Below are 15,748 nucleotides of genomic sequence, written 5' to 3' on the forward strand. Positions count from 1 at the left end.
TTTAAAATGTAATAATTTACTAAACAAAGAATCATTTTTTCACATTCAAACGTTCAAAAAAATAAAATCTTATTATTATACTTTTACAACGAAATAATATTTATTATTTTTAAATGAAAAATTATTTAGATCAAATTACAAAAAAATTGAGATATTTATAAAATTTATATAATTATAACAACTTTTTTTAAAATATTAAAACCTTAGTGTTATATAACTTGATTCAAATGATTCTTTAATTTTTGAAAGAAGAAATAAATCTCTTTTTAACATTTTAAAAATTGTCTTACTAACTCATAGTAATCTTTAGCTGTATATAATAAAAATATCTTGTTTATTCAGAACTTCATAATTAGTTAATTCAAAAAGAAATGTTAAACAATAGTCTGAGACAATGCTGAAATAATATGAAATCGTTTTTAAAAAAAAGTATTGAATAAAATTAAAATTATGAAAATTTCGCAATCTTAGTCACGTGACACCAAAAAAAATAGCACCGGGTAAAAAATTGCTAAGCATAGTGGCCCGAAAATTTAATGTTACACAAATTTGTAATTCTGGCCGGCGTTATAAATTCTGGCCAGAATTATTGCCGATCGGATTATTTGACTCGGAAATAAAATCCGGATTTTTTTGTGTAACCCGGATGACGGTTTTCATCCGGATCGAAGCACTAGTTGAAACACAAATGATTGATTTTGCCGACACTAGCCAAATACGAAAAAAAAAGTACTTTACGTAGCTATTGTTTAGGTTAAACGTAAAAAAATTCACTAAATCTATCACAAATTTAACTTATGCATAAAAATACCCGTTTTCTACAAGTTTTTATATTTCAAGTTATTTTATTGAAAGTACCGTAATACGAAAAAACATACTATTTTATTTCAATACGCTTGTTTTGAAAATTATCATGAGTAACTGCATATACTTCAGTAATTGTAATATTTTACTATATGAAATGTGGTACAAAAATCAATTGGATATTCTGGCTATACGAATTACGAATGTCAATTATTGTACACGTGGAAGTTGTTGATCGATCGCAAAAAAAAAAAATCTTGACCACAGTCAGAAAATATAGAAATGAGGTGGATTAATATGGTGAAATATAGGGTACTTTTTAAATATTTACTATTTAGACTTTAGAGCAATCAGTGATTGTTTTTTGAACAGACGAATATAAATGGAAATATGTATGAAGGTGAGAATGTTTTAAGATAATTTTAAAGAATGATATTCTGTAATGGAAAATTAATTTACCCTTTCTAAATTAATTTTCTATTCCTAATTGGATAAAGAACTTTATAATAGTCGGTGTGATTTTTTTTTATTAGATGTTTTCGATTAAAGGAAGTATATCGGGACGTTTAGTCCTCGTGATAGAAACAAATTAATTATCGTGATGGTTAATGATATACAGTAAGTATATATCAGATAGCTTTCGTGAAATGACTATTACTTATTTCACAATATTTTACGAAATAATTAGATAAAACAAGAAAATTCCCACAGTCAGATATTAAATATTGGCAAATACTAATACTAGAATGTAAAAGGCTATAAAATTATTATTGTAAGGAATAAGTACAGTACGATGCATTGGATATTTTACAAATATGATTTATAAAATTTTATTTAAATTTATTATTTTTTAAATTTTAATTTTCATTAGCAAAGTTTCTTTTTTATGTTAAATAATGACAATTTAGACAAATTAAAAGGAAAAAAAAAATTTTAATTAAAAAATTTCTTTCACTGTTTCTCAAGAATATTATTTTTTAATGTGAGAGAAACCTAAAGTTCAAGTTAAAATGTTTCGTCTTTTATGTATAAATACCCTAAAGGTCAATAATGAGCGAAATTTGTCGAAACTTTCGATACTCGGGAAATTCATTTATTGGATCATATGATTTAACGAAAACTATAATGTCACGCGACTTCAATCATCGATCACGGTATTACATTTTTGTTTCATTTATCACTTTAAAAGATAATATAAATTATAATTTTATTTCCAAATTTAAATTATTTATTCTGAATACTATAGAAACAATGACTTACTATAAAAAGTTACATTGAAAAAAATAATGAACATTTTAGAAATACTCAAGATCTCTCACGTAAAAAATATTTAATCATAAATAAATTGTAACATAATTATTTGCAATAATGTGAGAATTATTTGATGAAACATAACCAGATTTTTCGGAGAAGACTCTGATGCCGCCTTCGGGGTGGACTCTGGCTTCTTTGGAGTGGACTCTGGCTTCTTTGGAGATAACGTGCCCTGGGATTCCAAAGTTTTTAATTGAGTATATGAATTATATCCATAGCCATTTATTGTTAGAGTGCCATTTGTCATGATATAAAAAAAATTTTCATCCATGACTTTAATTCCAGGATTCTCTCTTTGAACATAATATCTAATTGCATTAGCACCAACATTGGTCATTTCAATAACTTTTCCGCTCGTACTCAGTCTATCTGCTTCGCTTCACAATTGATTCGAATTTTTGCATTAAAAGGTACTACACAATTAATTTTACTTGTATTAGCAATAATTTGTATTGAATTGAAGGGTGGTACGCTAACTTTTTGTTGAATAAGGTAATGTACTTCATCTGTCACAGTTTCTTTATATATATCTCCGGTTGTTTTTTTAAATTCACCTTCAATCCCTCCACTAATACCTGCTTTTACAGGTAGTTCAAAAATAATAGCACCAATTTCAAAAGACATATCAATATATCTACCAATTTTAAAAGACTCGGATTTTCTGATTTCCAAAGTATAAGTATTTAATTTTGTTTCTTCTTTTTTAAACCATCGTTTTATAGTCGCATTTGTTTGATTCTCAATTGTATCGTTACTACTTAAAATGTTAACTAATTTACGTTCCAGTTTATTTTCTTTAAAATTTAAATCAAAATCTATTACTTTTGTACTTAATTTATAATTAATGGGTTCAAATAACCATTGTTGATAACGATTATTCTTATTAGAAATTTTGATATAAACTAGTTCACTATTACTGTCTATACTATCCAAACTCAAAGATTCCATTCTCGCATTAGCAATATTATCAGTTATATGTACAACTTTGGATTTTTCTAAATGTCCAGTGTTGATACGGATTATTACTAGAATCATGTTTAGGACTACTGACATACGCTCCTTTACCATTATTGTCTAAATTTCTACCTAATCCTATATTTATAATATTGTAAATATTACCTTCAACCCTTCGTAATGACCATTGTTGATTAGGGTCAGATCTATTAGGTGCACCGACTTGAACTCTTTCACCAACATTAACCAAGTTCTTTTCTGACATAGAATGCACAATATTATACGTAATTCCTTCTATTAGGTCAAAGTCATCAGGATCATCGGTATTAACCCAATCATTTGGAATTAAATAACAATAAGTTGAAATAATAAAGAAAAGGAGAAACCCTAAATAATGAAGAGATTTATTCGTATATCTTACTTTCATTATTTAAATTAGAAAGAAGATTAATGAAGAAAATATTAAATGTACATGTTCATTCTGTATTTATTGACGTAAAGTTACGCCACAGAAAAAAAAAACTTCGTAGTTCGTACGGTAAGCCAACTCACCATAACAAAAATTTTATGACGTAATATATCAAAAATCATGTTTTTATTAAAGTTATTTAACCGTTTCAAAACAATATACTTTTTTGGAAGTAAAAGGTTGGGGCTTAGTTATCCGCTTATCTAAGTTTTTCGATCTGAATCTAGAAACCGGATATTTCAGGATGATCATTTATATTTTTTTTCTTTTTTTATCCGGTTATTATGAAATATCCGTTTGTTCTATACATTATTCGGATATAAAAAAAAAATTTTTTTTAATCATTTAAACTAATTATTAACTACTAGGATTATTGGTTTATTTATTCACAATAATTTTACACGCAATTTCATAGTTGTAAAACTGTAGAGTTAGCGTTCTCGATTTGTCGATCATCTGGACCCGTGAAAGACTCTGTGATTAGCAATCAGGAATGTGGCGCGGCTAAAATAATATAAAAAAAGTGTAATGATTAGCACAAAGCCACGATTTATTAGAAACATTTTGTTTTTTGAATATTACATACGTATATCCAATGTTACACATAATTTAAGATCTAACCGTGATCATGGATATGTAGATTGATATTCGAACCAGATTTTTCCGGATAGTTGATTATATTGGTTATATTTCTTTATTTCATTCACTAATTTACTTAATACCGTATAACACTGCCTATAGATTTACAAGAAATATAATTGAATAATACTCGTTGTGGCAAATGGGCAAAATAAACCAAGTACTATACATGATCTTATGATGCAAGAGACCTAATTTAAAGGGATACTATAATCGGTGGTACACGGTATTTCTCTACGTACGATTTGTTTATTGGATGTAATTAAAATATTTCAATACTTTTTAATGATGATATAAAAAAAAAATTTTTTTTAATACTTTAATAATGAAAATATCAAAATTTTATTAAATAATGTTTTTAAGTGGATTTAAATTTAATAAATGAAAGTAACAAGTAAATACGGTATTTAAAATTAACGCAATTAATCAATTTTTAAATTAGTTTTGAATAAAAATTTTGATAAGGTTAAATCATATAAATTTGTTTAAAAATACTAAAACCTTTTGTAAACTAAATTTTACTTTTTTTTTTGAAATTAGAAAATATAATATTTAAATGTTTATTCAATTCTTTAATAATAATAATTACGATTTATAATATCCGACGCTAATAACTTTAATTTAATTTAATGAAATTCTATTTCTAATATTTCTAATAAAAAAATTTTTTATTTCTTTTCCCTTTTTTTCATTTTTCTGCTTTTAAAGAGTCTTCTTTCTCAAAAAAAAATCTACTTTTTATTTTCCTTTTTCTAACTTTTTTTTTTTAAAAAAAAAACCATCCCAAGAAAACAAGAAAAAGGTCAAATTTATATCCAGCCCCTGTGATGCTTAGATCTCACTTTACCCAAAAAAGGAAATTATTTTATGCCGATCAGTTAATTCTGGCTAGAATTAAATAAATCACGTGATTTAACGAAAAAAAAAAATCGAAAAAAAGTTTTGTCAAATAAGTCAAAAATGACATTCAAAACCATCTTTGATGCTTTAAGTAAACTTGCGGAGCAGGCAAAAATACACATACTATATAACTTTTAAAAAAGGTTTGTATATTAAGAATTTCTTTTTTACAAATTTTTGTTGGATTTAAGCATCATACGGGGGGCGAGATACACATTTATCCAATTTTTAATGTCATGTAAAATTATTTGACATGATCGGTATTGCTAAATATCTATTGGATGTTATAGGATTCTTTTAAAGGTAGGTAGTATGGATTGGTGTAGGATTGTGGGTTTGATGCTGATGAATGATATTTCTTTTTTTTTAATTTTTTTGTTTTTGAAGCAATTTCGTACTTCAAGTAATGTCTTCAATAAAAGTGAAAAAATAAATAATTATGAAGCTGCTCTATCATTTCTAATATTTCCAAAGGTAGGTGGTTTCTGATTAGGGAATAATTTAAAACAAGCAAATATTGTGGTTTATTTTGTCTAATCTATACTTTACTTTCTCATACTTAATTTTCTCAATATATAAATGAAATTAATTGTGCAATATAATATGTTCTAAGAATTTTGTGATATTTGTGCGATTGTATTTTTAATATCATTTATTTTAATATATTTTCATATATAAATTTCTTTTATTTAATAATGTTTATTGTAAAGAAATGTGATTACAAATAAATTAAAATAAATAAATAAACATAAAAATAAAAAATAAAACAAGTTTATATAATAATAACTAAAAATTAACTAAAAAAATAGGAATTGAGCAAAAATTAAACATTTTATTCAAAATAATGCAATATTTTCAACGAGATTTTTATCTGATAATTGACATTATACGTAAAAATGATGTAATGATGTAACACGAGAAAATTTTAAAGGACATTTCGATTAACGAATGTAAAAAGAAAAAAAAATATTATAATACTTTTTACAACAAATGTTATAATGCACGATAATTTTTGATAATTTTTTTAATTTGCTGTATCTTTTTAATGTATGCATACAAAAAGAAAGTATTTTAAAACAAAATTATTCCTTTAATGTACATTATATACAATATATTAAATATGTTCACACGTAACATTTCCAATTTATTGTCTGACAAAAAGAAACGAATTTTTATATTTGTAATAAAACTTTACGCAGCTCGTCAAAAAGGTTTGGACAACGGTCCAGTTGTAAATAAAAAGTACTACTCTAATATTGGCATATAAAAATTTTTCGAATATTAATTTGATTTCACAATGAGAACACAGTTCTTAACAAAATACGCGTCGCAAGTTTCAACGAAAAAATATTTCATTTTAGAAAAAAACTATGTAAAAGATTTTTTATTTTGATAATAAATTTCGCGCTGACTTTGATGGCTTTTCGTATTATAATGTGCATGATTTTAATCTTTATTAAACAGCTTAACTTTCGCTTTGCTTATTTTAAAATCTATGAATAAATCTGTTGAATAAGAATTACAAATACGATTTTTTGTAACGTTCTGATAAAAATATTGTACCATAAAATTTTATTTTAAATATTCAAAGTTAATAAATACATTACTTTTTTAAAAATATTAGTTTGGTAAATCTTTAAATTTAACTAGAAATAACACAATTTGCTGATTATACTTACAATAGTGTATATTATGCCTACAGCAGAAAAGCTTTAAAAATAAATTCCTATTAGAAAATATTACTTTGCTTATTATGGTAGTATTTTGCTTGAGTTTTAAACCTTTTAGTTAATCAAGCCAGTTAGCTTAATTTGATAACAAGATCATGGCAATAAAAGCTCAAATTCAGCTTACATGAACATCATTTTGATATTGTGAAATATTGTGTTAACATTTTATGAATATAAGGGGTGGAAAATTTTATTTTGCAGAATATAATCAACAAATTCACACATCTGATAAAAAAAGAATGTCTGGAAATTGCCATAAAAAATGTCCAGAAAAATATCCGGGAGTCTGGAAAATGTCTTGAAAATTGCAATATTTTGGATACTGAGATTCCAGAAAATATCCAGGGGATTTCTAGGATGACTCAGGCCTGGTATCCAGAAAGTGTCCGGAATATTACAATTTTCTGGACATTTTTCACTTTCCAGACATTTTCAATGCCAATTTCTGGACATTCTTTCTTTATGGGGGCATTGAAGAATTATTTCATTAAAGTGTTAATGTTACCAGCATTTGTCTATTACATCATAAAAAAATAAGAGATTTAATGTCCAATTACAAACTGATTTATTCATGTAGAAAAAATTACATATTCATACACAGTGTTGGACAAAACTACATATAATTGTAAATTCCTATAAAATAGCAGTTATGTATACAGTATATATTAAATGTCAAACAAAATTTTATTCTCCTATACTTCGTTGTGTATCATTTGAAACTAATTGGAAGAGCACAATGATCCAAAGATTGAGAATTATAATCATCATCATTTTTTGGAAGATCTTTTGTAATAGGATTAAGTAATCGAGATGTATAAATAGCTTGTGGATGGGTAGCTGTTTGGTAATTTTCAATGGAAGTAAGATTTGCTTTTCTATATTCTTCTGCTTCCTCAAATTGTATTACAATTTCTTCATTTCCTACAATAACAAAATTCTCCACATACAACTCATAAAATGATGTGATTAATTTATCTATCTCAAAAATATCTGGTCTATTATTTTTATCTAAATCCCAACACTTTTTCATTAAATCAATATAATATCTTGGTGTTTCTGGCTCACTTATTTCAGGTCTAATTCCTTTGCAAATATCTAATGCAAGAAGATGATCATGTGCATGATTGCCAAAAGGTTGTTTTCCAGTTGCTACAAAATACATTATCATACCAAAACTATAGATATCTGCTGCTTGAGTATAAGGCTTTCCTCTTAATACTTCGGGAGCCATATAAGGCATAACTTTATAAATTTTTGTTTCATCTAAACTATCAACTTCTCCACATAATCCCATATCTGAAATTAATACACAGTTACTAAAATAACTTATGAAATTTAAAAATAATATATTTCCTGTATGAAAATCATGATGAACTAAATTTCTTTGATGTATTTCTTTAAGACCATTAACAATATTAAGTAATACAGATATTTTATCCTTCCAATTAAAATATTCATAGTTTTTATTTATCCAATGATTAAAATTGCCTTCTTCTGCATATTGGAGAACCATAATATATTCTTTTGTATCTGGATTTTGAGATATTCCATATATATTAAGAATATTACTGCTTTTACTTATTGAGTACTTTTTAACCTATTAAAATACATTGATATATATCAAAAATCATTATTACATCATGCTTAAATGAAAAATTACTATATTAAAGTGATTCTTAAAAAAGTTTCATACCTCATTTAGAAATTTATCAGTAATATTTTGGGAATTACACAAACATTTCAAAGCAATTACTCTATTTGGATTCCTAATGTAAATGTCTTCATTCACATCATATTCTAATGGACCATTCTTCCACTCTGCTGAATATACTGTAGAAAAACCACCCTTACCTATTTCCTTAATATCATTGAACTGACTGTATGGTATCCATTCAAATACTATATCATCATAGCCATGGCCATTTATTTTTAATTGCATTTCTTGAATGAAATAATCAATTTTTCCATTTCCACTTGTCCACATAAGAACTAAAATATAATCTTCTGTATCCGGATTTTGAGATATTCCATACAATGCTTGAAATGCTTTATATTTTGTTGTATATTTTCTAGTCTAATTATAAATAAAAGAGATTGTAAATATATTAATTAAAAAAGGTATTTAAATATTTGAAGAAATTTTATACCTCGTTTATTAGAGATTCAATTGAATTTTGTGAGTTATTTAAATATTTTAAAGCAACTACTTTATTTAAATCTCTTGTATAATAGCTCTGCCTATTCTTTTTGTATAATGGACCATCCTTCCATATTGCTGAATATACTTTTATAAGGCCATTTTTGCTTGTCTCTTTAATTTCATTAAACTGACTGTATGGTATCCATTCTAACACTATATCATCATAATCATTTATTTTTAATTGCATTTCTTGAATGAAATAATCAATTTTTTCATTTCCACTTGTCCAGTTAAGAATTAAAAAATAATCTCCTGTATTTAGATTTTGAGATATACCATATAATACTTGAAGTAATTCTCTATGTACTGTTGGATATTTTCTAGCCTAATTATAAATAAAAGAAATTGTAAATATACCAATTAAAAAAAAAGTATTTAAATATTTAAAAAATTTCATACCTCATTTATTAAAGAATCAATGGATTCTTGTAAATTATGTAAATATTTTAAAGCAACTTTTTTATTTGAATCTCTTGTATAATTACTCCTAATATACTCTTTATGTAATGGACCATCCTTCCATATTGCTGAATATACTGTTATAAGGCCATTTTTGCCTGTCTCTTTAATTTCATTAAACTGGTTGTATGGTATCCATTCAAGCACTATATCACTATAGCTAATTATATTTAATTGCCTTTCTTGGATGAAATCATCAATTTTTTCGTTTCCACTTGTCCAGGTAAGAACTAAAATAAAATCTCCTGTATCTGGATTTTGAGATATACCATATAGTACTTGAAATGCTTTATATTTTATTGGATATTTTTTAGCCTAAATATAAATAAAGGAGATATGTAAATATTAATTAAAAAATTATATAAATATTTAAAGAAATTTATACCTCATTTATTAATGAATCAATAGATTTTTGTGTATTATGTAAACATTTTAAAGCAATTTTTTTATATAAATCTCTTGTATATTTTGTATACTGCTTGTTATAAAATAATGGACCATTCTTCCATATTGCTGAATATACTGTTATAAGGCCATTTTTGCCTGTCTCTTTAATTTCATTAAACTGATTGTATGGTATCCATTCTAGCACTATATCATCATAGTTATTTATTTTTAATTGCCTTTCTCGAATGAAATAATCAATTTTTTCATTTCCACTGACCCAATTTACTAAGTTTATAAGATTATTTTGAACTAAAATATAATCTCCTGTATCTGGATTTTGAGATATTCCATACAATGCTTGAAATGCACCTTTATCTATTGAATATCTCTTAGCCTAAATATAAATAAAAGAGATTGTAAATATAGTAATTGAAAAAAGTATTTAAATATTTAAAGAAATTCATACCTCATTTATTAATGAATCAATGGATTCTTGTGAATTATGTAAGTATTTTAAAGCAACCCTTTCATTTAAACCTCTATTATAATTTTTATTATGCTTTTTATAACATAATGGACCATTTATCCATATTGCTGAATATACTGTTATAAAACCATTTTTGCCTGCTTCTTCAATTTTATTAAATTGATCGTATGGTATCCATTCAAGCACTATATTATTATAGTTATTAATTGTTAATAATTGTCTTTCTTGAATAAAATCATCAATTTTTTCATTGCCACTGTTCCAATTTACTAAGTTAATAAAATTATTTTGAACAAAAATATAATCTCCTGTATCTGGATTTTGAGATATTCCATATAATACTTGAAATGCATCTTCAATTGTTGAATATCTTTTAGCCTAAATATAAATAAAAGAGATTGTAAATATAGTAATTGAAAAAAGTATTTCAATATTTAAAGAAATTTCGTACCTCATTTATTAAAGAATCAATGGATTCTTGTAAATTATGTAAATATATTAAAGCAACTTCTTTATTTGAACCTCTTTTATAGTAATTTCTCCAACTATACTCTTTATGTAATGGTCCATCCTTCCATATTGCTGAATATACTGTTATAAGGCCATTTTTGCCTGTCTCTTTAATTTCATTAAACTGATTGTATGGTACCCATTCTAGCACTATATCATCATAGTTATTTATTTTTAATTGCCTTTCTCGAATGAAATAATCAATTTTTTCATTTCCACTGACCCAATTTACTAAGTTTATAAGATTATTTTGAACAAAAATATAATCTCCTGTATCTGGATTTTGAGATATTCCATATAATACTTGAAATGCATCTTCATCTGTTGAATATCTTTTAGCCTAAATATAAATAAAAGAGATTGTAGATATAGTAATTGAAAAAGTATTTAAATATTTAAAGAAATTTCGTACCTCATTTATTAAAGAATCAATGGATTCTTCTTGTAAATTATGTAAATATATTAAAGCAACTTCTTTATTTGAACCTCTTTTATAGTAATTTCTCCAACTATACTCTTTATGTAATGGTCCATCCTTCCATATTGCTGAATATACTGTTATAGAATCATTTTTGCCTGTTTCTTTAATCTCATTAAACTGATTGTATGGTATCCATTCTAGCACTATATCATTATAGTCATTTATTTTTAATTGCCTTTCTCGAATGAAATAATCAATTTTTTCATTTCCACTGACCCAATTTACTAAGTTTATAAGATTATTTTGAACTAAAATATAATCTCCTGTATCTGGATCTTGAGATATTCCATATAATACTTGAAAAGCATCTTTATCTGTTGAATATCTTTTAGCCTAAATATAAATAAAAGAGATTGTAAATATAGTAATTGAAAAAAGTATTTCAATATTTAAAGAAATTTCGTACCTCATTTATTAAAGAATCAACGGATTCTTGTAAATTATGTAAATATATTAAAGCAACTTCTTTAATTGAATATCTTTTATAATTTCTCCAACTATACTCTTTATGTAATGGACCATCCTTCCATATTGCTGAATATACTGTTATAGAATCATTTTTGCCTGTCTCTCTGATTTTATTAAATTGTTTATATGGTATCCATTCAAATACTACATCATTTTCATTATTGATTTTTAATTGCATTTCTTGAATGAAGTTATCAATTTTTTCATTTCCACTGGTCCAATTTGTAAAATCGTTTTTTAAATATTCCAGAATGTTAGGTATCTCTAAAGGTTTTTTTTTGAAAAACATTTTGTAATGCTCAAAAAATTTCTTAATAATAGTACTATTCGAATGTAAGAAATTTGGGCGTTAATAAATTCCAAAAAGAAATTTTATGTAATACAGCTAGTAATATTGTTGCGCAGATCAGCATGTATGCAAAATTCGGCAAAAATTCGGCATACCGCTGACATAATTGAAATGATCAACAATTTGTTGGTGTTTTGTATAACTTATACTTTGTATAACTTACACTCATTGCAAGTTATACTAAGTGTAAGTTATACGCGATGAAGGATTAATATATAAGGTTTTAGTTTATTCATATTAAATATTGTAGATCGCCGATAGCGAGGTAGTAATATTGTTAATTTTATTTTGTTTGTGATTGCATTTTGGCATTTACTTTTCGTACTTATTGTTATACATTTATTATAAATTTAATAAGTATGCACTTTAATTTCCACACATGCACTTTAAATTTCAAACTATTCGTTAAGGTGTATTTCTGTTACAATCACGTGACCTCGACGCAATATCAAAATCGATGTCAATCATGTTCTGTAGCACAAAAAAGTTACATATAAAAAAATTCAAATCTTTATAGCTTTGTAGAATAATATTTAGATAAATACGCAATTTATATCATTTATAATGTGTTTATGAAGTTTTGTTAAAAAAAATTGGTACTTTTTACTCTTAGAAATCATAGCCAGAAGTCTTATCTCGAAAATCACATGATTTTGTAAGCGATCTGATCACGTGATCTAGTCAGCCAATAAAATTCTGAGATTTGTAGATTTTTCGTGCATAAATATTTTCCTACTTTCTCAAAATCTTTCAAATCTTCTTTTATTTAATCATAAATCATTTCACTTCTAAGCCTCTATTCGATTTCAAACAACTCCACCATTTGTCCATTCTTCAATAATTTTATTATTCATCCATTTTTCATCTTCAACAGCCTTAATCCGAACATTGTGTCTGTAGCATTCTTTTTTCTAGGTATCTTAATAATCTGCTCTTTGTTTTATATTACATTTGAAATAAATGGTTATTAGCCTATTCAAATAAGGATTTTCATTTATTATGAATGTCAAAATTTTACTCATAATCGCTGTAAATTAATTTTGGACCATAATTTCAGCTCAAATTATGGAAAATTTCAGCCAATTAAATTGCTTTCACATGATCGCAATTTTAAATGGTTATAACTTTTTGTGATAATTTTACGAAAAGTGATACAAATGTCCAGATATCCTAACTTTGACAGTTTCTAATAACAAAGGATGCATTATGATCATCCAAATACTTAAATAACTCATGAGGCAAATTAAAAAAAAAAATCCTTGCGCTTCTCTTTTCTCTTCTATATTTTGTCAAGCATGATGGACTGAAGGTAAGGTATAACCAACTCTTCACACTGTAAAATGTACTTGAACGAATATAAAAACTGAGGTTAGATAGGGAAACCTGTGTATAATCCTAAATGATAAGTATGATCGTATGGATATAATGAGAAAGTTTATTTTAAAAACAATTTCTTTATCGATTTTAATATCATGTTGCATAGGCAACGGAATTGTAGACGAATTATACTTAGCAGAAGCAACATATAATTTAATTACTGTAATTTATTTAATTCACTATAATAGAAAGAAATAGTTATGATGAATATGTTGAAAATAACTGAAGTTACGGACTAGTTACGGTAGGATAAAAATATAATTATAAATAAAATTCTTTATTTCTAACCTTTATTGGTCAATAGTCATATAAACTCGTTTCAACCCCTAAAATAATAAATTTTCAAGTTAATAACAGTACATAAACATTTAGAGTTATGCGTATTTTAACAATGCAGTCAAACTTCATACAATATATGTTTTCAATGATGATTTTAATTCCCGTTTAAGAAAGTTTCTGACCAATTAATAAACCACAATTTCTTACTAAATGTAGATTTGGTAGCTTGTACTGTATTTTTTTTAGCGTAATGCAAGCCAAAATTAGATATATGACCAGCATTATAATCTACTAATAGGCATTATATACCAATGAGACATTTTTATACAAAGTTATTAATAGGTATACAATAAAAAAACGTATTTTCATATAATATTAATTATCAAATATGACTAGAATTGAATATTCCATTTTTTATCAGTTAAGCTTTCAAAGTTCATAACCATGTTAAATTATTTTTTTTCATGAAGTAACAAATTATTATAATCGTATAAGAACACGAAAAGAAAATAATATGGAATAAATAGTCAAACACATAAACATTACAACGCACCATCAGAAAATTGTAAGTAAATATTATTAAATTTCGTAAAGCATTCGAAATAATTTCTATTAAATATAAATTAGTTATATAGTTTATTTAGTATATAATATATTTGTTATTTGTTTGCAAGTGATATATTGACGTTTTAACTGTGGTGATGAATTTTCAGAATATTATAAAAAGCTTATATAATATAATTCCTTCATTTATTTTTCAAAGTAACTGATTTCATTCTAACTATTACGTCATGACTGAATAATAATTTTAAAAAATTTATTATGTGATATACGTCATATAACAATAATTTTTGTTCAAAATTATAATATTTTTCTAAAATAGTCAAAATATCCAAAAATTTTAACGCAATTTATGATTGTTCTTATTTCTTTAATAATATATTTTTCATTCAGTTAATTTATCTAAAAGTAAAAAATTTACAAATTCCAAATTCAAAATGGTCCAAAAAAGAGTATGGTCAAGAATCTATAAATGATTACACGTCATCATCACATAATCGTATGAGAGGATAGACAACTAAAAAATAGATTTTTTTTTTATAATACAATATTGATATTATTTCATTTTATTTATTTAACCAAATTCTCGAGTAACATATAAATGAAACTTATATAAGTAATAGAAGGTCCAGACCTGATTTATTTTTATTTGGGTTGTATTTACCCAGGTAATTCTTTCATGCTCATAGGGATGATTATAATTTGTTAATAATTTTATTATATATATATATATTTTTTAACGAAGTCAAATGTAATTACTTTATTTAGAAATAAGAAAAATTACAAACTACACTATATAACATTTAGTAAAAGAACACAATGCACGTAAATAACGTGATATTATTTAACCAATAAAATACAAATCATGTGATCATAAATCATTATTTAAGTTACTCCACCCGCAATTTTTAAAAAAGGGAAGTAAAAACATTTTTCTAGCTTAGAATTTTAAAACTAGCTGATTAAAATTGTTGATATATAAAAATACTGTATAAATATTTTTACAATAAATTTTCTATTTAAAATTTACGCAATCACGTAAAAATAGCACATGGTTCATACATTATAAATATTTATAATCGATAACAAGATAATTATTATTCGTATTTCAAAGAAATCGGTTCTTTAAAACCAAAAACCGAAAATAATATTAAATAATGATAATATCCCAAAAATGTGTTATGTTGACAAATTTTATTACTTTTATTTTTATACCTTTCTTAAATATTAATCAAATTTCTTGTTACTATGAAAGATTACTTAACATTTAATTTTTTTAAAAAAAAAAGTTTATTCATGTAATAATATCCACGCAAAAAAAAAGATATGTAAAAAAATGTTTAACAATTCTTTTGGTTTGTTTTATTTATGTCGCATGAG

General features: G+C 25.0%; 3 protein-coding genes across 3 annotated transcripts; all 3 read right to left on the bottom strand.

The window, feature by feature from the left end:
• Positions 1-2,134: 2,134 nt before the first annotated feature.
• On the bottom strand, positions 2,135-2,455 carry OCT59_008472 (uncharacterized protein; the record flags this gene model as incomplete). Its single annotated transcript, XM_066142490.1, has 1 exon — positions 2,135-2,455. The coding sequence occupies one exon, from the start codon at positions 2,453-2,455 to the stop codon at positions 2,135-2,137; it is 321 nt and encodes a 106-aa protein (XP_065999369.1).
• Positions 2,456-2,478: 23 nt separating this feature from the next.
• OCT59_008473 (uncharacterized protein) lies at positions 2,479-3,499 on the bottom strand (the record flags this gene model as incomplete). The annotated part of the gene is made up of 2 exons (XM_066142491.1): positions 2,479-3,113; positions 3,184-3,499. 2 exons carry the CDS (start codon positions 3,497-3,499, stop codon positions 2,479-2,481), a joined length of 951 nt encoding a protein of 316 aa, XP_065999370.1.
• A 4,020-nt stretch (positions 3,500-7,519) lies between these two features.
• On the bottom strand, positions 7,520-11,980 carry OCT59_008474 (uncharacterized protein; the record flags this gene model as incomplete). Its single annotated transcript, XM_066142492.1, has 11 exons — positions 7,520-7,818; positions 7,981-8,407; positions 8,504-8,884; positions 8,958-9,335; positions 9,410-9,784; positions 9,855-10,250; positions 10,323-10,528; positions 10,601-10,721; positions 10,795-11,193; positions 11,266-11,667; positions 11,741-11,980. The coding sequence occupies 11 exons, from the start codon at positions 11,978-11,980 to the stop codon at positions 7,520-7,522; spliced, it is 3,624 nt and encodes a 1,207-aa protein (XP_065999371.1).
• Positions 11,981-15,748: the final 3,768 nt, after the last annotated feature.

This window comes from Rhizophagus irregularis, chromosome 16 (genome assembly GCF_026210795.1).
Source record: "Rhizophagus irregularis chromosome 16, complete sequence".
NCBI classification, from domain to species: domain Eukaryota; kingdom Fungi; phylum Glomeromycota; class Glomeromycetes; order Glomerales; family Glomeraceae; genus Rhizophagus; species Rhizophagus irregularis.